The following is a 24219-nucleotide window of genomic DNA, read 5'->3' on the forward strand; positions in this document are numbered from 1 at the left end:
ATTATTAGGAAGCCAAGTATTACTTTATGAAAAATAAAGGATCCCTGAGGGTCTATATACTGTGTGCCAATAACAGCTGAAATCGTATTAAAAAAAGAAAACATGTGTTGGATATGAAGGAGTGCCTAACGTCAAAGTGCACCCTGTAGAAACATTGTGGATAGAGCCTGAGGTATAGGACAGAGCTCCCAAAAAAGTAGGGAAACCTCTGACCCTACCTTCTGGGCAATCATCCCAAACCAAAGTTTTGGTATTCCAAGGGAAAATAATGCTTCTCTGTGTTGTTGTGTTTAAAAATCCACGAGTCTAAAAATTACAGAATTAAAGGGATTTTTCCCTAGTATTTCCTTAACAAGATTCCACAGTGTATTACAAATTACAGTACCACCTTGAAATAAAATTTATTTATATAAGCTAAAACTTTTTATTAGGATGAAAGATGTTTAGTAATCTCAGACACCTACAACAGGTTCCTAAAGTGGACTTCATGGAACACAGTTCTTAGAGATGTCAAGAAATGGGTGCAAAAGATGTAAGGGTTTCTTTCCTGTAAGATTTCCACCATCCTTTAATATTATACTGCGCACTTTGGTGAGTGTTGTGAAGTGTCTAAACCTGGTGATTCACAGACCTGTACCCCTGGGGATAAAAATATATGTTTATAAAAAATAAAAAATTAAAAAAATATATTATACTGTACATTGTGTATTTTCTAGAGAAGAATCTACTATACAGCATTTCTCTAACTCATTTCACTGTGGACCCCTAAAACTCCCAGAGCACCTCATGGCAATAATGGTCTACAGAACATATTTGGGGAAATGTCTATTTAGTGTAAAAGGATTCTGGGAGGAAAAAAAAGTGTATGTGGGGGAGAATCATTAAGCAATACTTACTCAAGGTCATGCAGTTAATAGCAAAACTCAGAATTCAGGTTTTCGACCCGCTAACTAGCTTTGTGAGTTCTGGTTAACTATTTTCTTAGCAAAATACCTTCATCAATGTAGTTTTTCTCCAGTAGTTCACATGTGACCTACAGCAGCATAATGTACCTTTTCTTTCTGGAGAATGTCATGGTGAAATCCAGCCTTAACCATCTCTGGGCTGGAACCTTGTACTGGGCAGGGAAGATGGAGTACATTGTTTTTCCCACAGATTGGCAGACCCTTAGGAGAACTACTCCAGGAATAAGTGCCATTTAGAAACTGTATGTAACTCCATCTAGGATAACTCTACCATAGATGGGGTTATACGGAAATATATATATAGGGTGCCTGGGTGGCTCAGTTGGTTAAGCAACTGCCTTCAGCTCAGGTCATGATCCCGGAGTCCTGGGATCAAGTCCCGCATCGGCCTCTCAGCTCCATGGGGAGTCTGCTTCTTCCTCTGACCTTCTCCCCTCTCATGCTCTCTCTCAAATAAATAAATAAAATCTTAAAAAAAAAAGAAATATGCATATATATTTATATAACATATATGATATATATATATATTTATCCATTTTAAAATGGATAAAATTAAAGCACTATATATATATAAAATTAAAGCACTATATAGTGCTTTAATTTTATCCATTTTAAAATCAGTAACAATAAAACAGAACTTTTGAAATGTTGCTAACTTACGAGCATTCTGGTTACTTTCTTAAAGTTCAAACACTGTTATTTATATCAATTTTCAATGTTTAATAGTATTTCTCCCCACCACAAAGGTTAAACTCTTCTATCTCTGAAACCACTCAACTCTCCAGAATTGTAATGTTCAACCCCATTTAACACAGTTGCTTTTTCTCCCTATATGTTGCAAGCTGACTAAAAGAATGAACCTTTGGCTGATAACAAAGTGCTCTGATAAGGCCAACATGGGGGGGGGGATGGGGGGGGAAGGCCTTTGATTCTCAAGAATTAGAGTAACAAGCAAGCACTAAGATTTTCATACAATATTTTAAATATTATACTTAAGTGTTTTCTAGAAAGAGTAGGGTAACAGAAGAGTCTAGCTAGAAGTTTCATGAACTGTAGGATGCTCTTGGGAAGTTATTTTTAGGCAGATACATACACACATAAAACATTTAGTATGTGACAAGGGAGAGATTTTTAATGAGGAAGGGAGGAAAGGATGAACGATCAATCTACAAAAAAACATGCCAGCTAGGTGGTTATTTTGAAAACAAAACAAAACAGATGTGCCCCTACTCAAACCATATTACAAAATAAATTTATATAAAAGAAGAAACCATAAACATACCAAGAGGTATAAATGAAATTTAATCTCTGGATAGGTAGATAGGTGGCTTTATAAACTTAGCACCAAAACATGTATACAGCAAAAAACACATAGGAAAAAGTTAAAGGCAAACCACAAATGGACACAAATATTTGCAACATGTATAAAAAAGGGTTAATATTCCTAAAACAAATACTCTCATAAAGCAAAAGAAAATGGTGAACATTTCAACAGAGGCAGGCAAAGGACAGGAAGAGTCAATTCTCACACACAAAAACTCATGAAAATATTCACATATTATGCAAGTTCAAACAGGAATAAAATGCTGTTTTATATACATCAATTAGCAAAGAGTTGAAAAGGAACGATGATATCTACCACTATCGAGAGTATAGGGAAAAGGGTATTCTTATGTGAGACTGAGACTTGATATAATCTCCCAAAACGCAATTTAGTGATGTCTGTCAGAAGTCTTTCACAACCCATAAATTTCACTCCAGGAATTAACACTATGGAAATTATTGCAGAGGTAGGAAAAATGCATGTACAAATATATTCCTTAGTGGTATCCAGTGAAAACCTGGAAATATCAAATGCCTAAAGAAAAAAAAAAAGAGCAGTAATAGTAGGATGGAAAACTCTGCAGCCAGTAGAAGTGGCATGTTTGAACTTAGGACATCGGAAAATGGTCACAACATATCTTATGTGAAAACACGAGGTCACCAGAAAGTGTCTAGAGTTCGTGGAGGGATCCGTGAGGGCAAGAGGCCTGTCCAGCTGCTGAGGGAGCACAGGCCGGTGCTAAGAACATCTTTAGCAGTGTTCCATACAGACACAAGGACAGCACCCAAAATTAAAGAAAAATCAAGGAGAATTGAGGAAAACTGACAGGAGGATAGAGAAGGACTGACAACAACCAACAAAACAACTACCACAGAGGAAACGAATAAAAATATAATTCACTAAATAGAGTTAAAACAAACAAAACCTCTATTTGGTGTCCTCAGAGAGATTAAGAACACTGCAGCCTTAAAATAAAACAGGCTACCAAAAAAAGGAACAGCTGGAGAACAAAACATCTTGTAAATTAAAAATATGATGACTGAAAAAATTCACTGTATAGGTGGGATTAAAATTAGATACTGTGGAGGACCACGGTTTTAATCTGAAAGATAAATTCAAAGAATTCTCTGAGACCAGTAAACAGATCAAGAAATGAAAAATATACACAAATAATTTTAACATAGTCAGTTTCTGAGGGTTTAAATCCCACCCAATAGGAAGTACAGAAGCCAGACACAAGAAAAGTAGTAATATCATAGAAGAAATAAGACACGCATCTTCAAATGGAAAGTTTCCACAAAATGCCAAATAAGATTATTAAGACAAGATTTATACCTAGAAACACAATGGTAAAATCTTAGAAATGACAGAAATTTTAAGAAAGATCCTAAACACTTCAGAGAGAGAAAAAAAATTCCTAAGGATGAGAATAAGGTGCCACCAAACTTCTTATCTATAATGAATGCCAAACTAGAAGATAAGGGAGCAATTCCTTTACATTTAGAACCTGGGAGTTTATATCCATTTAACCTTGCAAAACAGATATGAAGACAAAATAAAGCTTATCTTAGACTTTCAAGAACTCTGAGTTCTCATGAATAAACTGCTCAAAGAGAGATAGAGACCAAAAAGGGAAAAGAGCATTTGAGAGGAAAACATGAGATATAGGGAATAGGAGAAGTGCAAAAAGCTAGACAGAAATGAGAATTTTAGAGTGGGGTGCTTAGGAGGGGCCCCTCTGACAGTCGAATACCTTAAGGATTACATACTTTTTAAGCTGTCAAGCGAATGTGACTGTAACATATACACAAATCCGAATAACATAAATGCTCATTATTGGCTCCTTCCATTTGTAAACTAGCCTGTAAAAAAGAACGAGGTAATTGCAGCAGGACAGATGTTGAGAGCTTTTGGAAAGGTATAAGTAAGAACAGTTTTAAAAATGAGAAGACTCATATAATGATAAATGATTTCTTTGTATTTGTAGACAGAAGTTCAACAGCTAGTGTTTAAAGCAAATAAATCTAAAATTAGAGTGAGGACTATTTTATAGACATTGTAAGGTTAACTACCAGTGGAACAAAGGTGGGATCCTTGAGAGCAACTGCTTTGAGTGCAGTGGTCTAGGGTTCAGTGCCAGAGGTGCTGGGAGTTTGAGGCGGGGAGCCTTTTAGTTTTCAGTTGTATGCTCCCTGTACCATTTGAGCTCCCTTCTATTGTGACCAGGCATTGCTCCTGTAATCATTGTTTTTAATAAAAATGTCATTTTTATTAAAAACTGCCTGTGCAGAAAAAAATATAGAAGGTTATCAACGTGGTTAGAGTTATTGTCTCAGGGTGGGAGAATTCCTGGTCATGTGGTGACCCTTTCTCTTCCTCCAAGCCCCTAGCAAAACATCTGGTACAAAGATGGAGAATGATAAAAGAATATTAATTAATGTCTTCTTTCCCAGCTCCAGGGAGTAAGCAGGAAATACTGGCCTAACATGGCTGCTAACAAGATTCTATGCTTTTTAAGTGCTCCTTTCATTACTATCATTGAGGCGCCTTTAGAAATTAGTTCAAAATAAAATATAGAGTCAATAATTATAGATAAATGTATACAGGTAAGTCAGTAATTTAAATTTACATTTAAAGAAGCAAATCACATTTTATACAATAGAGATGTTCAAAAAGGCTGAATTTCAGTCAGCCTAATAAGTGAATTCTTATTTTAGGCCTTAGGCCTTGAAATTGAACTTTCTATACATCTATCACTTGGCATTAAAAAATCAGCTGTCACATTGAAAAAGGAAGTTCTGGCCTAGAAGATGGAGTGAAAACTTTTTAAAAAGTCATGCAATTTATAAATTATGTAATGTAGCCAAATATGGTAGAAAACGTAACTTGAGGGAAGAGACCGGCGGGCGCTCTAGTCCTGGCTTGGCCACTAAATACCGTGTCATCTTAGCCAAGTTAGGTTACCTTCCTGTGTGGTCCTAAGCTTCGTCATCTGTGAAATGGGGAGACTGGAACAGCTAAACTCTATGGGCCCATCCTCTTCCCAAAGTCCCATGATTTTCACAAATGTGTTCATTTATGCTCATACTAGTACAGCAAAAAGTCCGTTAGATTAAATTTTCAAATCCTGAACATCAATATCAACTTATATAACTTGGGCAAATCCTTTAATTGAAACTTAACTTTTCAATTAGTTATTCCTCACAGTGGCTGAAGCCCAAATGTGATAATGCACGTGAGAAAGAATGAGCATTTTACTGTGTTCTGGGCACCCACCTGAGTGTTATACCTGCATTATTTCACTGATTCCTGACACCACAGGAGATAGACCTTATCCTCATTTACAGAAGAGAAAACAGGTTTAGTGACCAAAACCCCAGTCATTCATGGAGTCAGGATTTGAACCCAGGTCCATCTGATTCCTGAATGTACACTCCGATCTCCTTACTGTACTAGCTGTCAAAGGCTGGATGTGTGGCAGACACAAAATAAAGTGACCCCAATGAACTCTGCATTCTGGTATTCACCCCTTGTACGATTCCACCTCCCCTGAGTGTAGGTGGGACCTGTGACTTGCTTTCAATCAATGGAATAGAGCCAAAGTGATGGGATTTTACTCCCTAGATCATATGATGTTATATGAGATTACATCTTGCTAGACCCACACTAGAGACTTTCTCTAATGCTTTGAAGAAGTATGCTGCCACACTGTGAGAGGGCCATGGGAAAAGGATCTGTGAGTGGTCTCCAGGAGCTGAAAGCAGTCCCTAGCCAAAAGCCAACCAGGGGACTCAGTCCTATCATCTCAAGGTGATGGATTCTGCCAGCAACTTGAATGAGCTTGTAAGTGGATCCATCCCCAGTTCAGCTTCCAGATGAGAACTCTGCACAGGACCACCGACTACAGAAACCACAGAAACTCTGAAATAATATGCTGTTTCTCTTAGCTGCTGAGTTTGTGACAGTTTGTTACACAACACAGAAAACTAACTCAGTACCTTTACTCTGTAAGTATAAAAAATGAGAATTTGGTGTTCTCTTTGGATTCTTCTTGGTCTCTTAATCTACAGTATCCAGTCCTTAGTACTCTCCTTTCAATCCCACTGATGTTTCATTAATTTGTATTCATTGATCTGAGTTATTCCGATAACCTTTTCTATCTTCAATTTCTCTAACAGCTATTCTATTTTTCACCTTACCACCAGATTCCTATTTTAAAATCAACTGAGTCATGTTGGAAATAAGTATAATAAGTCAGCCACAGAAGGACAAATACTGACTCCACTTATGTGAGGTCTCTAAAATAAACAAACTCGGGGTGTGGGGGTGGCTCAGTTGGTTAAGCGGCTGCCTTCCGTTCAGGTCATGATCCCAGGGTCCTGGGATCAAGTCCCACATTGGGCTCCCTGCTCAGCAGGGAGTCTGCTTTTCCCTGACTCTCCCCCTTCTCAAGCTCTCTCTCTCAAATAAATTAAAAAAAAAATCTTAAAAAAATAAAAATAAAACAAATGAACTCATAGAAACAGAGAAGTAGAATGTGGTTGCCAAGGGCTGGGGTGGGGGTGAGGAAAAGAATGGGAGTTGCTAATCCACAGGCATATAGTTCTGATTTTCCAACATGAGTAGGTGCTGGAGATCTGCAGCACAACATTGTTCCTACACTCAACAAAAATGCATCGTACACTTAAAAACCTGCTAAGAGGGCAGATCTCATGTTAACTGGTCTTATCACAATCAAAGAATTTTGGGGGGGATCTATGATAAAAGAAAAATAAGAGGGTGTCTCAAACTGGACAACAGCTTTTTCTGCAATGTCAGCAAAAAGTTGATGTTGCATGAATGCATTTAAAAGTTTACATGTACATTTTTCTAATCTTAATACTAATTACTGAGTTTAATTACTGACAACTGCAGCATACAGAGACAGACTGAATCCTATCCAAGCGGCAGCAGGACATAAAGGTTAAGTGAGTAGACAAGTTCCAGAGCACTGTGCTTCAGCTTCCCCATCTGTAAGCAGTGACAACAGTATTGCCTGCTTTTCTACTTCTTACGAAGGTTATGAGAAATAAATAAGTTAATTTCTTAATTTTTTATAAAACAAAACAAACATACAATGGTTTCTTAATGCCTGGAAAATAAAACCCTAAATTCCTAGCATGGTTTATAAGGCCTTCTGAGTCTCTGTCCTTAAACCTCTCTCCATTCTCTTCTCCTTCTACCCAACCCATGAGTTAAGAGCGAACAACGTGAGTGTCCAAACTTAAAGTTAACAAAGGACTCACTGATCATTTGTGGCAAGAGTTGCAAGGGATGAAAGGTTTTAAATTTATGTTCTCCTTTGTACTTACGTATAAATTACAGTTATCCTTGTCCATTGTTGCTAAGTTTATCGTAAAATTATAACGTACAAATCTAAGGAACATAAGAGAAACTTAAGTTTTTACTGAATAAAAAAAATTGATGTTTAGGGACGCCTGGGTGGCTCAGTTGGTTGGACGACTGCCTTCGGCTCAGGTCATGATCCCGGAGTCCCGGGATCGAGTCCCGCATAGGGCTCCCAGCTCCACAGGGAGTCTGCTTCTCTCTCTGACCTTCTCCTCACTCATGTTCTCTCTCACTGTCTCTCTCTCAAATAAATAAATAAAATCTTTAAAAAAAAAATTGATGTTTAATATTTTCATGGAAAGCTTATTGCAATAACATGGTACCTGGTAATTAAAAAGTAGCATGCAATCTCAACAGTATTCACCTGCATTTTCTATTCAGTTTAAAGACACTGCATTGAAAAGAATAAGTCCAATTTTCACTTTTCACAATAACCTATTTAATGTAAAAGTGCTTTTCTATGACAAATTTTTAGTGGTAAAGTCAAATTCATACTGATGAAGAATAATTTTTAAAAATGCTATTTACTCTCTGCTTCTCCAAACTATCCTTGCTAACGTCTTCAAGGCCTTCCTGACAAGACAAATAGATCACCCATTCTCCATCCCAACCTTGTTAGATTTTGTCACTGATGGTGACCAGTTGTTCTTTAATGATCTTAGCATCAAAGCCTAGATAGACTCTCAGTCATCTCAGACCCCACGGTGAGCATGGAAGTCCAATGTGGGCTCGATCCAGGGACCATGAGATCATGACTTGAGCCGAAATCAAGAGTCAGACGCTTATCTGACTGAGCCACGACATGCTTCATGGTATTACTGGGTTTCTGCCCTTAAGGACAGCAGACCAGATTTGAGGGCGTCTTAGATGTACTTTTATTATGCAATGTTCCTAACTACCATTAGGCCACTGATTTTCAGTATCTTTTTAGCTGTTAAATCCCTTGCTCAAATGAAATTTCACAGAGAAACTCACTACAGATTAGATAAAAGGCATGCTGATTTGGTCCCAACATAGTCCTGTAAGGCCCCTTCTCTCATCCGGAGGGGGCTCTGGGGGGCTCTCAAGACCCTGTACAACAGTTTGAAAGCCATTGCCTCAGCAGGCAACACATTTTCTATTACAATTATATTTTTTCCACAGCACATGATGAGAAAGGAACAGTGGTGCCCGGCAGACACTGAAGACAGACCAGCTTGCTAACCAGTCACTGAGGAGACTAGGGAAGCGTGAGCTTCTGACTGTGGGAAATGTTTACAGATAAAACATTTTCTGCTAACTACCCTTAAGGAATATAGTTTATTTTTCCAATAAATTTCAGCAGTATAGCTATTTTGGTGGACACAGAATTTTATAACTAAACACATTTTCCTTTTCGCCTTGGTTACTAAAAACTGAATGACACCTTATAATAACAAACAGCAAATCTCACTTTATTTTTCTTAACTTACTATCTTATGTTTCTCTCCTTACTTTCTCTTTATTCCAGGGTCTTTAGATACCATTCTACTTTCCTATTATCTTGCTAACTTGTACATATCCCAGAAAAGCACCAAAAAAAGTTTTTGAAGACATTATAAATTAATATTTTTTTTATAACATTTTATTACTTCAACAAGCACTTTACAAGACACAATACTGGACAATGATTCTTAAGTTTTTCAAAATGTTAAAATATGTTAGAAATTTAAGGCCTTCTAGAACACATGTCATTATTATTCTGTCTGTATTTATAGTCAAAAGTAGTAAAAAAAAATGCATTCTTTAGGTTTCGTCTTAGAGTTAGTTTGCTCTGAGTACACAGGTTATAGTTATGTGATTAAGAAAAAAAATCACTCTGATATTTTTAGGAGTGGCAGTTGACTAATCTTTCTAATCCCCTACTCCCTCCTCGCCTATAACCCTTAAATAGGTCAACAAAGCTTAATAAAGCACTAATGGAGAAAAGAAATTGATAGTTTCTAAAACCAGTTTCTAAAATAAAGAACAGTTACATGAAAATTTGAAAAAGAGTTTGTTTTTTTGAGATCTTGGTATTTTGAGGTAACATTCTGGATGTTTTTCAATTGTAGCGAACAGGGTGGGCCTCTGTCCCCTCAAATCACAATTTCCAGGTCTTACACAAGGAGAATGCTAGCATGAGGGAGAAGTGCTGTAATTAACAAAGAAAAAGTTTTTCTTATTGAACGATCAATACTGGAGGTCAAATATAAAAATCACTGAATAGAGGCAATAATTATATTATATTTGGATTTTGGGACATATTTAAGTGCTTCAAAAATTGTGGTAAAAAATATATAAATAAAGTTTACTACTTACCATTTTTCAGGTACACAATTCAGTGGTATTAATAAGCACATTCAAATGTTGTGCAACCATCACCACCATCCATTACTAGATCTTTTCATCATCCCAAAAAAGAAATTCTGTACTCATTATAAAAACAAACTTGCTATTCTCTCCTTCCCACCAGCCCATGGTAAACTCTATTCTATTTTCTGTCCTTATGAATTTGCCTATTCTAGCTTCCTCATGTAAGTGGAATGCCTTATTTGTCCTTCAAGTGTTCTGTATAGGAGGAGGACTTTTGTATTGGCTTATTTTGCCTTCTTCTTGAAATTAAGATGTTTTCCTATTTACTTCACTTTGCTACAAAGTTAACAGAATTCTGTAGAGTATACATGTCAAAGCTTCTTATTTTTTGAGTATTATATAAATGTACACAAGGAAAATAATCTCCTAAATAAATAAATCTCTAACTTTGGAGACGGATGGTATAAGAAAGAAAAATTTAAAAATTACAGTCCAAGAAAAGAAAAAGCCGTAAAAGGATACCAATTACTACAAGATGTGTAGATACTGGATAGTACTTAAAAGGCATTAAAAAAAAAATCTGTGTTGCACTTGATTAAAACATAAACATTAACCCAGAAATGGAATGCAGTCACCAATGATTTACCACTACATTGTATGCATTTCAAAAAGAGCCCAAAAAGGCAAATACCTAAATAACAATTTCCAGGTGGTAGAACTGAAGTTGATTTAAATTTCCTCCTTTTTTTTTGAGCTTTTCTATTTTTAAATCTTGCACAGTGAACAAGCATTCCAGTGTAATTAGAAAACATGTTATTTTTAAAAATCACAAATGATACATTTAAGAACACTTTATTGTATCATTACTTTAAGACAAAGGAAAAAGAAAGTAATTACCAGGTTAAAGAAGCAGCTTTCTTCTAGCCACATCGAAAACACTTGATTAGCGGCAATAAAATTGTTACAAAAGACAAGAAAAGTTTTTCTTTCATATAATTGTTGCTACTAACAGTTGCAATCACATCACACTACAGTATTTAAAATTAATTTATAAAAGTTGTAACACTGAACTGCATATATATATAACCAAGCAAAAAATACTGTTAGCAATCTTTCAATTTCAATGGAAACGTTGCTGAGAATCATGACAATAATCCAGAAAAATGCCAAACTTGTGTTGGCTCTCATGAATCCATGTTCACTGGAAACATCTACAAACATAGGCAGGCCACTTATGAAGGACAGGGGCATTTTCCTATCAAAGGGAACCCAGGATATGCTGACTGGGCAAACTATTCTCTAACACATCTACTAGTCCGCTCTGTGGGAAAGTCCCAAGAATTTCAAAGGATAATAATGAAGACAGCAAATGTTCTTTTCCAACCTTAACTGCATATGTTAAAGCCACAAATAATTAAGGCCATCAAAAGAAAGACAAGATCAATCACTCATCAGGAATAAGATTAATCAGATTAATTAATTACTCAGATTAATTAATAAGATTAATAGAAGCGAACCTGACACAACCAGAGGGATGCATCCTTATAATTACACACACATTATGAGCTGAGGCAGACAAAATCACAATCTCTCTGATTTTTTTGTTCTCTTTGCAAAATTTTGGGAGTGGAAATTGAACAATGGCTCCTAAATCTGAATATGTTTCAGGGTCACTTGGAGAGGTTCTTAAATACAGAGTCTAAGAGTCTCCTTCATCACACCAATTACAACACTATATCCAAGGGATCTGTGTTTAAGGGAACTGCCTGGGCTCTGCATTTCAAACCAAACCAACTCCTCAGGTGACTGAAGTATTAAATTCACACAACCACTTCTTATCAAAAGATGAAGTGAGGCATCTCCTGTTTGGCAAACACAGCTGTGGGAACTAAATAAACAACAGAGATATTAATAGGCAACACTTCTGATGCCAACAGAATTCATAACAGCCTACTCATTTTGTAAAATATCACTTATTATGCGGTTTTTAGTGCTGGTATTTACTACCAACTGGAAAACATACACTGATTCAAGATGTTCTCTTTCTGCCCAAGGAGGATATATACATACATATATAAAATATATATATAAAATATATGAATATATATTAGAATATATACACATACAAGTATATATAAATATATATCATATATATTTAATAAACTACAAATACTCCACAGTAGGTGGAATATATACAGCTCAATCAGTATTTGCTGAATTAAACCAGACTGGGCAAACAAATCAGTAATCATCTACACGGTCAAAAGCAAATATTCAAAATAAGTTAAGCATCTGAATGCCTATTATGCTCCAATTCTCTCTTAAAATAAGCACACTGTTGCCATTTTGAGTACACAGTTCCTGAAGTGAGGAGCTGAAACAGACTTTACTTGGGTAACATGGCAAGAAAATTATTAACCAAGGGCCTTTTAATGTAAATACCACTTTCTACCAACATTTAATTGACATAAATTATGCTGACAGAAGCCAATTGTTTTGCTTTTTTCAAGCCACATTTAATTCACTGCTTTTCTAAAACTTAATTAGCAAGTCTAAAAAGGTAAATGAGGTTTAAGTTTGCATTTATCAGGTTAATAAACAAGAGACCTTATATTCTGGTGATGCACTCAAACATGTTAATGATCCTTGGAAATATGTGTCTAGAATATTTCATTGATAAATACATATATCACAATATACTGATATAAATATACTAATTAGAGCCACATGTATATGTTTGCCAAAATTCTACTATTAAAAATAATGTTCTTGTTCAGGAATAGGCTTATACAAGGTTACAACATTCAGTAAAAAATATTCCTAAAGCCTGTCTGTTCACAGCTTTTCACACATTCATTTATTCCTCTGACAGCACAGCACATGGCACAAAGTAGGCACTCAACTAGTATTTACAGAATGCATGAATTTAAACCCGGTGTCATAAATGTCCAGTCAATAAAACAAAAATAACCAACTTAAAGGTAAAAATTTGGAACCAAGTGTTACGCATCTATCTCACTCTGCTAGATTTTCAGTACTTCTTCCACTGAGTCCAAACAGGATTTGCAATGATTTCAATAACAATATACCTATTATGGAAGAATTACAAAGAATATGAAACTAAGATCATAAGCCATACAGTAGATCTTCATATTTAAGACAGCACATTTTACACAAGTGTTGAAAATGCTAATTTTGGGTTTCAGCGATTCCAACTTAATAGGTCTCTGATCAGGGATTAGAAAGTTTTAAACATTTGAAACAAGTTTCTCTCTGATTCTGATGCAACTGTTATAAGAACCATATTAGAGAAATAGTCCCATGTATGAGAAGGGGAAAACTAAACTAAATCTGTTTCTGCACCTGAGCCTTGAATTTAGCTCTTGCTTTCCTGGCAGCCAAGACAAAAAGGAATTAAAGAAAGTAACCATCAGCTGATGAGAGGAGGCCTGGCAGTTTGTCAGAGAAGGCCAATAAAGTGCTTCAGATCTTTCTGTAAACAGGCAAAGCATGCACACAGAGGGAAAATAATCCCCTAGCATTAACAAAAAATGACTTCTCAGATGGCACTTCATGTACAAGACTGTAAATTAAAAAAAAGAAAATTTACTTAAGAGCAATTTGGAAGACTATATAGAAACATCATCAAATGGGTATGTCTAATTTTCTTTTATTTTCTGCATTTATTTCTGAGACAGAGAGAGTATGTATGCACAGGTGAATACATGCCTGCACACCTGTGCCGGAGGGGAGGGGGACAGAAGGAGAGTGAGAGAGAGAACCCTAAGCAGGCTCCATACCCAGTGCGGACGCAGACACCAGATGCAGGGCTCAATCTCATGACTGAGAGATCGTGACCTGAGCCAAAATCACAAGTCAGACTCTCAGCTACCCGAACCACCTAGATACCCCTAATTTAATGTTAAAGCACAAGTACAAACTTTTACATACTGCTGGCAGCCTCCCTGAAGAACAAGAAAGACACACATTCCTTACACTCCACAGTCCCACTCCTAGATAACAGCTGGGATTCAGAAAACTCATTCATGTGTACCAGAAGGATTCAAGACAAGTACCAGTACTACCTGCATTTGCAACAAATCTGAATCATGTTAAATATCAATCATGGAAAATGGATAAACTGTGGTAGGTGCATGTACAATGGAATATCCATAATAGAAAAATGAGTAAACTGGAATTACATGTATCCATATGGATGAATTTCATAAATACAATATTGGGGGAAAAGCCACTTGCAGAAGAAAACACAGTGTGATAACATACATATAAAGGGTAAGAGCATACCCAATAACTCTGTATGTTCTCAAAAACATACCTATGTAGTAAAACTAGAGACAAATGCATGGGATGACAACTACAGTCAGAAGGGCAGGTCCTCTAGATGGGGTGGAAAGGAAAAGAATTAGGGAGAATTGTGGGTTCAATAGTATTGGCCATGTTTTATTTCTTTAGCAGAGTGGCAGTTACCTGGGGCATTGTTATATGTCTGAATTATTTTACAATAAATAAATGAAAATATGAAGGCATACTATCATACCACATTCCAGTAAGGATCTAAGATATAAATGAATGTGGTCCAGGAAGACTCCTTTCAAACTGTAAAGGAAGAGAGGGTGAGGACAGAAGAAAAGACAGGGAACAGGATCTTTATACTAAAGTAGTGCATCCCAGATATAGCCCTCTGAGGTTAGAGACCCAGGAATCTCTGCACAGCAGATACCTTGCAGCCATTAAAACATGTGAGATTAATTAGCATGAACTGGTAGGGAAACATGTCCCCTACATATCTGGAAATAAAAGCAAGCTGCATAGCAGTAATGCTTAGTATAATACCTTTTATATAAAAGAAGATTTACATATACTTGCACATTTGTGGAAAGTTATACAGAGAACCATTAATAGTTGTTGACCTGGGCAGAAGACAAAAGTTCCACTCTATACCCTTTATACTGTCAGGCTGTTTTCATAATAAGCATCTACAATTTTTAAATTAACTTTTATAATTAAACAACTGAGCTCTCCAGCAAGGGCTTGGGGAAATGCTTCTCAACCTCAGCTGCACTTCAAAACCATCTGGACGCTTACATAACTCAACTTCTAGACCCCAGTCCAACTTAAAACCTCTAGGGTCCATGTATCACTATTTTCTAAAAGCTCCATTACAAAAAAATCCAATGGGGGTACCTGGGTGCCTCAGTGGGTTAAATGTTAGACTCGTGATTTCAGCTCAGGTCATGATCTCAGGGTCTCACGACCCTGAGATCATGTCCCATCTGTCTCAGGCTCTGTGCTGGGCTTAGAGCCTGTTTTAAGAGTCTCTCTACCCCTCTTCCTCTGCCCCTTACCACCCTTGTGTGCACACATGCACTTTCTCTCTCTCTCTCTCAAAAAAAGTCTAAGGTACATTAAGGGTTCAAACTCATTGTTTTAGATGTTACATGTGCAAATGACAACGTGAGTTATGAAAATTAAAGACACCATCCTATTTATACAAGATGGTGTCTTCAAGAAAACCATCAATGTCTACAGGAGGAAAAACCATAGGCTGGGTTAAACACTTTTTCGAAAAGTAAGCTCTAATACACTGAATCACCTGGGAAGGTTTACCCTCAGAACCCCAAATTCCATTCCACTGAGTAGGGAAGAGAACTCTGCCCTGGAAAAAAGCGTTCCCAGACAGTGACCACATAAGCATTTCACTGGATTCCTACAAAACATCTCATTTTGATTGATACTGCCCTTAATTTGAGGTTGTATCTTTGTTACGTATTTATTTCAGATGTTTAAAAATATTAATAAGCAGTAGGAAAGAACACTCACCATAATCCCATATCCCTTATGGTATTTTAGAATACAAGCCTTCTATTTCGATGATTTTCTCTGCATATATTTACATGTATAATTTCTCATACTAAAGTGGAATCATACTGAATGTCAGGCTTTGTAACCAGCTCTTTTTTTCATGTCTTATAACAAGGATATTCTTTCATGTAATATTTCCTCTGGATGGGCCCACCAGGACCAGGTAACTAACTGTAAAATGTATCCCCAAGTAGCTGAAAGAGCGGACACGTGTGAAGGCGTTAATTCGGAATGAAAACTACTCTGCTGAAATCATCAATTCAGTGTTTGCAAGGTTTAAAGATTAGTTGGTGCAGTGACCAATGCAGTGACTGGTGATCAGTCCAGCTCCTTGAGGCTGCTCCTGGTTGAGGAGATGAAGGCACACCGTCACGCATGGAAGAGAAGAAGCTCACGTTCCATCCAAGCCCCTTCCAGGCCAGCCACTAGCTAGTCTTACTGTTACAAACCGTTTTCTAACACAATAAAAAGGTTTTTTTGAAGCTGTTTTCTTAAGTAATTTGTTTTTCTAGGCACTGTGAACTATTTTAACTGAACAAGCTTACCTTTGTGGAAACTCCACAACAGTGTTAGTCATTATGTGATAAATATTTTCAGATTCATTGCTGGCTCCATTTTAAGGCCTTGCCCTCATTTTTACTTACACTACTTGGAATCTTCTGCAAACCAACACTTAACTCTTTTCTGGAGGATGGCACGATAAATACAAATAAACAGGCAAGCAAATGAAGACACAGACACAATCACTTCTCCAGCACTGCCAAGATTTCACCGCTTTGTAATGCCTCAGGCCTCCGTCTCCCTCACCTGTTTCTGGAGGGCAGGTCAAAAGGTTTCATTTGGCTTGGTATCCCTAAATCCTAGCATCAAACCCTAGTACTGGTAAGGTTTTAAGAAAAATATGTGTTCAGTACCCTAGAGTTCTGGGCCTTCTCATTGAGAGAATGCTCAATATCCCAAGAGCCTATAGTTTGTGCTCACGAACATAGAAAGTAATGGCTGTCTTATGATGAGGCCTCCTTGCTGTGCTGCGTGTTACCAGTTAAGATCAATTCCGAAATCAGATCCTTCTCCTGAATTTCCCAGTGTTACTGACAAGCACCACCATTCACTCCTTTTGGTCACTAGGCTTGATGCCTCCTTGCCTCTAGTTCAACTATCTCTCTTCATCTACTATAGCTACCAGAGCCTGTCAGTTTTAACCCTGCAAACATCTCTCCTCTGTCCCTCATCCATTCCCATGTCTATCAGTCTAATTAAAATGCTCAGGATCTCTCCAAGAATCAGATCATGACATCATGCCTTTATATAGTCTGTCTTTCACAGGGTGGCCAGATGAATCCTCCTGGAACCTCAACTGTAACTCTGATCACATCGCTTCCCTACTCCTACGTCTTCAAGGGTCCCCACTGCCTGTGGATTTAGCTTCCATGTGCTTGATCTTGAGTTAAAGGTCAATTCATTCAACAGCCCTGTTTTGTGTACGTACAGGTAGAGCAAGGTCCAGGTTCAGGGAAGGAAAAGAGAAATGTACAAAACATGAGACTCATCTTTCGGGAACAGATCACACAATAGCAGAGGCAGACCTGTACAGGAAGAGCTATAAAACTAAAAGTGGTAAGAGCTTTTTAAAAAAGGCAAAATACATGGATGATGGAAGTACAGAGATGAGAAAGATTAATTCTGGCTAGGGGAATCAAGGAAGGCTTCATGAAGGAGGTGGAATTTAAACAAAAAAAAAAATTAGAAGAAGTATTTCTGATGCAGGAAATAGTAAAAACTAAAAAAAAAGACAAATGAGAAAGCACATAATAGCTTCCTGGAATTCAGAAGGAAGTGCTGGGTTAACACACTGGTAGGTGAGGGAAAGAAACAGAAAACAAGACTGAAAGTTTGCAGTCATCTGGGGGTTCCGGACTAACATGCCCAGAGACCTGTATTCACCGTTCAAGGTTTAGCAGAATGACCTGGTCATAGCTGTGCTCTGAGAGGCACCTCACAGAGGTGTGAAAACTGATGGAGAGGAAGAAAGGAAGACTGGGAGAGCAGGGGACCAGTTTCTGCAATAATATGTAATAAGAAGTGGGGGCCGGGATTAGACCTGAAGCAGGAAAAAATGCACCACTGGCCAGAGTACATCCAGCAATACCCGTAGGGGACAACGCCAACGACTCACACTTATTTTATCTGTTTCTTTCCTGCTGGACTGAGGAGCTTCTGGGTCCAGGTGACACAGTACGCATCTCAAGTTTCAGGGCCACTCCAGTTAGGCTGTGGTGTGTGGCACTGACAGCTTGTGGACCCACCACTACCCAAGCTTGGTGAGACTCGTCCCAGGTACGACCCTTGTCCTTCCATATGTTCCTCAGTCAGAACACTGTGTGTCCTCCTCTGTGGCTCGTGTAGCCTCCAACATCAAGTCCATACTGCTCTCCGCTTCCAGGTTTTCTCCAACTCTCTACCTCATCACCTCCTAAATCCAGACACTGGGCCCCTTGCCATACTGCCAAATGGCCGGCCAACTTGCCTGTGTCCCCACTCTCTTCTCCCCATGGGCACTCCCTCCCTTTCCTCTCCAGTCCCTCCCCTGCAACCCTCTCCGAAATCACCTATTCATTTCCTTGCCTCCTCTGATACGGCAAGGATTCTCCTGCTTACCATTCTTACTTCTAGACTCTACCTTCTTGTAATAACAACAGTTCCTTTGAGGTTATACCATTTGACCATGACATCCTCCCTTTGTCCATGTTGTCAGCTATTTAACTTCAAATCCCCCCACCACCACTCATCAAAGTTGTTAACATTTGGTGTATATTCTCCCCTCTGCCCCAAGAAACCTGCCAACGCTTCTGGAAGCTAAACCAACCAACACCACCTAGATCAAGCCTAGATCTCCTCTTAGCCGCTCTCCTCCTCTACTCTATCTCAGCCATCCAGCACCAGGGGCACATGTTGGGCTTCAGCAGAGACATGAACTGTTTCGCCTCAAAAGCTGCCCATTCTGGCTCATGCAGCACATCCACCACAACTGCTCTTCCAGCCCCGCAGGACTCCAGCCCACCTACCACTGTGCTTTCCCTTGGGCCCTCTTCTCTGTTGATGCTCTATGGTCCATTATTCCCAATGTGCGCTTGCCGACCCTAATCTCTTTTTTTAGATTTAAAGATTTTATTTCTTTATCTGACTGAGAGAGAGAGAGAGAGAGAGTAAGCACAAGCAGGGGGAGCAGCAGAGGAAGAGGGAGAAGCAGGCTCTTCACAAAGAAGGGAGCCCAAAGCGGGACTCGATCCTAGCCCCCTGGGATCATGACCTGAGCCCAAGGCAAATGCTTAACTGACGAAGACACCCAGGCTCCCACACTTGACAACTCTTATATACCCTCTACTTTTTCATTCACTTCTCTGGAAAAACTCCACCCTTGGAGGGGGTTGCAAAAAAGGGTGACACTTTAATTCTATCATTCCTTCTTCGCCTATTAGCTGGGGCGCTTCTATAATGAGAAACTTCCTCTTGTCACCTATGTGGAAAGACAGAATTGTCTTGATTCTCTCTTTATTTTTTTATTTTCATTCTCCAAAGTGATTAATGATTTTTGTTATTATAAATATCATTAACTTATTTTAATATCCTCCAAGGTAATTGAAGCATTTTTTAAATCATAAATTTATGGATATAACATATCCCTTTGGATATTCCACTGAATCATGTTCAAGTCTACCATTCACGAACAAAACAAGCCAAGTCCCTCACTGGATCTCTCACCTCCTCCTCCCAGCCAAGCTGCCTGGTCACACCTGTATAGTCTATTTCTTGACCTCTGGCTCACTCCTTTACCGTCTGCCACCACTCCACCAAAACAGCTCTTGCTGGGGCACCTGGGTGGCACAGGTGGTTGGGCATCTGACAGCTGGTTTTGGCTCATGTCATAATCTCAAGGTCATGAGACTGAGCCCTGCACTGGGCTCCATGCTCAGTGCAAAGTCTGTGTGAGATTCTCTCTCCCTCTGTCCCTGCCACTCATGCTTTTTCTCTCTCTCTCTACAATAAACAAATCTTTTAAACAAACAAACAAAACAGCTCTTGCTAATGACCACCATTTTGTCAAGATCAAAGTTGACTTTTCTGGCTTCATTTCATCTGATTCATCTGACCACTCTGAGCTGCTGGCCACTTCCTTTCTCCTTGGAGGAGTCTTCTCCTGACAATGTAATATCCTGGTTTTTGTCCTCCTGTTGGTTTTTCTAGCTTATCATCTGACTCATCTATGCCATGTTGGCAGTCTTAAGGCTCAGCCTTAGGGCACTATTTTCTCCGCTATACTCTCTACTGAGAAGATCTCACCTATACCTACCGCTATACTCTCTACTGAGAAGATCTCACCTATACCTAAGACTTTACTTATCGCTTATACAAAAATGTCTCATAGCAAATTTGTATCATTACCTTTCATCTCTCCCTCTGGACTCCATACACAACTGCCTAAACGACTGCTCTGTCTCTGCATATTTCTACTTACTACATATAAATGAAGTCGGGATCTGTGGAAAAAAGAAAATCTCCCTCTTCCCGTAAATGCCAGAACAGAAACCATGGTTGTATCGTAGTCCCAATCATATAGTCATTATGTCATATAGTCATATATGTCATACAGTAGATGCTAAGTTAGTATGCGTTGGATGAATGAATAAATGAAAATGAATAAATACCCCCAAATTCCTGAAATTAGTGTGGCTTGTCCTTTTTCAGTAGGCTTATACTTGCTATCACTGAATGTTACTTTATATAAAGAATTTAATATAAAGGGCACATGGCAGTCCCTATACACTGATAAGAAGTTTTAAAAACACACACATATATAATAAAGTTTAGCTGTTTTTATTATTATCATCACTGAATTCATTTTTTGTAGACAAAAACCATTTTCTGATTACCTCTGAATCCATTCCCAAACACTTGTCTAACTCCATGAGGAAAGCTGGTCAAAAGCAAATTCTTACTTTCTGTTTCCCTTGCAATTACGGCCAAGAGACATAGGTCTGGACAGTGAAATATAAGTGGAAGTTTTCTGAGAGGCTTCTGAAAAGGTACTGATTTTCTGGAAATAAATAAAAGGTGCTGGGGGGAACTGTGGTATTCTTCCTTTTTCCTCATGTGATGTGATGTCTGGAGTCACAGCAACTATCTTGCAACTATGAAAGAAAGGCCAACAAAACTGCAGAACCACTGAAGGAGCAGAAGCAGCAGTCCACCCCAAGTCTTCTCGTTATATGAGAAAAGTAAACTCTTCTTTTCTTTTCTATTACTTGTATCTAAAAACATCTGACATTCTGCTCACTAACAAGATTCTCTTTCAGACAAACCACCTTACTTTTTTAATCTTTTCTCTTTGTGAATCTTCTAAAATCTTTTTGCTCTTTGTTAAATTTCTCTGTCCCTCTCCCTAATAGTGTAACTGAAATAAAATACCAAGTATATTTACATACACACAAACACATACTTTTTTTTTTTTTTACAAAATAGAAAATGACAATTTAAAAAGTAAAGAAAGATTCCTTAAATTTCTTATACTGAGTTCATCTGCAAATATACAGAGATCAAAATAACATCTGCTTGGTGATATGCCATCAAAAAGAATTTAGGTCTCCTTGCTTTTCTCACTCAGACTAAAAACCAAACTCTAAGATAAAGTATTTTCATGTCTACTCAGGTGCATCAATATCAGCATGTGATATATTCTGATGTAATTCCAAAGTCAAGAATCATATAAATATGCAGCTAGACAAGAAATCAATTTATACACAAAGCTTAACTACACAATATAGACTATATTTAATTTTTCCAAAAAAGGAAATGCAAGAAGTATAATACTTAAGGAACTGATAAAGCTGAATAAATAGATTAAACTATGATTATCCTATTAGTAAGACCAGGATATTTCACCTGTATTCTTAATATGACATGCATTTAGATTTATAAAGGGTAAGACCTAGTTGGCTGTAGAGAATTTTCTTAGAGTAAAAAAAAGAGAGAGAGAGAGAGAGAGAGAGAATATGAATTAAATTATCTTGGGCCACTGCCCTTTTCAGTCTGTTTTCAGTCCCCTACCTATAAAACAAGGAGAGTGTGGACTGGTGTTCAGACTGTTCTCTGCACAGCCTATCCAGGCAAGTCTGCAAGCCTTCCACTCTGACTCAGGCAAAGCAGATCTGCTTTTATCTGTTTAAATATTCATCTTTTATATAAGATAAGATTTTTGTTAAAGAACTCAGGAACTAAAAATAACTTGAAAATTACTGGACAAAATGCTCTCCTTGGGCTCTTCTGATATTAATATTCATGATAAAATGATTTCTTTAAGCTCCAAAGCCTTAAATATTTTAAGAGCAAATCTATTCATCTAAATATGTACACAGAAAGTTCATGTGACAATGTGGGCTTGCTTTATTTTCAGAAATATATTCAAATAGAACTAATGTTTTTACCTCGTGAAAATGCCATCCACAATTCCAATTGTTGCTTCCTCTGCAGGAACGTAGGAGCCAATCTGAGCCATGATAGTAATCAATGCAACTTGTTTTATGTAGGAGCTCTTTCCACCCATGTTTGGTCCAGTGATTATCATTACTCTCTCTGAATCCCCCTAGAAAATTAAAAAGAAATTTTACTTGTTGTACCCAAAGGGTTTTTATGTAATATCTATAATTTATTCCATAAATGAGAATGCATTGGGCAAAAGATGGCTTTCTGGTATTTAAATACATTACTGATTAAGTATCACAAAGGGAAAGAGGACCTCTTTGTCTTCAACCTGAACCATGCTATTGCAGAAGAATTCTGAGCAATATACAGGATGGTTTCCATATATGAAAAAGGAAATCAGAAGCAACCTAAATGAGGTAACTACTACGGCTTTCTCATTAAACATTCATCAACCTGACTCTTTGTGTGTTTTTAATATTGCTTATATTTAAAATCTGTCAATTTCCATTTATCCATCCTAAAACTGCACACAATATATAGCTAATTGCTCAAGGCCCTAATTTGAGTTGGTAGCACAAGAATTTTTTCAGTTCTAGATGGACGACTACTGAAGAGGTTTATAATGCCAAATTCTAGGTATTAGCTTTATCAGCATTTTTCACTGGCATTTCACCAGAGCATGTAAAGGAGGCAGAAAAGCAGGGACACCTGGGTGGCTCAATGGGTTAAGCCTCTGCCTTCGGCTCAGGTCTTGATCTCAGGGTCCTGGGATCAAGCCCCACATTGGGGTCTCGGTTCAGCAGGGAGCCTGCTTCCTCCTCTCTCTGCCTGCCTCTCTGCCTCCTTGTGATCTCTCTGTCAAATAAATAAATAAAATCTAAAAGAAAAAGTGGCAGAAAAGCTCAAACACTTATACTAATTTAACTTCTAGAACTTGCCTCTATTAACCAATTACAGTACTTGCCACATATAGACTTGTCCTAAGGGAAATTGTCCAGCAGGAGACCTCTGCAGCAAGTGAGCCCGAGGCATCCATGTGCTGTGCTCTGTGAACCCACCATGCTGGGCAATACCTGCTTGGTCAAGAGTGGCCACTGTGTAACTCACCAAGAGTCTTAGAGGTGGCCTCACATAAAAGGGCTTCTGGAACTAATCAAATAATCTCTTGGGAGTTTAAACTGAGTACCACGCACTGATTCAATCTGGAGGAAGACAGAACAAGGCCACAAAGCACTGGAGATCATGAGTAAGAAGTTACGAGGAAACAAAAGGAATGAAGAAAAATTACACAGAGCAGGGGGTAAAGGGATAGTTAGCAATGAAAAGGAAGAAAAAGCAGAGGAGAGGGGTGCCTGGGTGGCTCAGCAGGTTGCGCCTCTGCCTTTGGCTCCGGTCATGATCTCAGGGACCTGGGATCAAGCCCTGCATTGGGCTCTGCTCAGCGGGGAGCCTGCTTCCCTCTCTCTCTACCTCCTTGTGATCTCTGTCTGTCAAATAAATAAATAAAATCTTAAAAAAAAAAAAAGCAGAGGAAAGCACAGAGTAGTTGAGAAATTTCATGCCAATAATGAGGGTCTCAAAGTTAAAATATCATGAACTCTTACTATTGAGGGGATAAAAAGAAAACCAGTTCCATCTCTAAAGTTGTCTTATATCCTAATTAACCAGACATTTCTAGACTCACTAAAGCCAAGCTGTACTAGAGATCTTGTTCTCCCTGTGATTCCTTTCTCTTATGGTTACAGGTAGCTTTAAAATGAGGGTCACATGTCTCCATTACTTGAAGGAACTTGAATGAATCTATGTTTCTTGGAACAGAAAGAGCTTAGCACACTGAAAGCAAAGAGAGAAACTTTGCATGAGTAG

General features: G+C 38.0%; 1 protein-coding gene across 6 annotated transcripts in view; it reads right to left on the reverse strand.

Annotated features, from left to right (window-relative positions):
• The window catches only part of MSH3 (mutS homolog 3), a 182926-nt gene that overhangs the window by 16284 nt on the left and 142423 nt on the right, over positions 1 to 24219 (reverse strand). For all 6 annotated transcript variants that reach the window (XM_032335833.1, XM_032335838.1, XM_032335834.1 and 3 more), the window contains one exon: positions 22356 to 22513. In XM_032335833.1, the coding sequence (XP_032191724.1) occupies positions 22356 to 22513 (158 nt within the window). The remainder of the gene's footprint in view (positions 1 to 22355; positions 22514 to 24219) is intronic.

Source organism: Mustela erminea, chromosome 3, assembly GCF_009829155.1.
Source record: "Mustela erminea isolate mMusErm1 chromosome 3, mMusErm1.Pri, whole genome shotgun sequence".
Taxonomy (NCBI): Eukaryota; Metazoa; Chordata; class Mammalia; order Carnivora; family Mustelidae; genus Mustela; species Mustela erminea.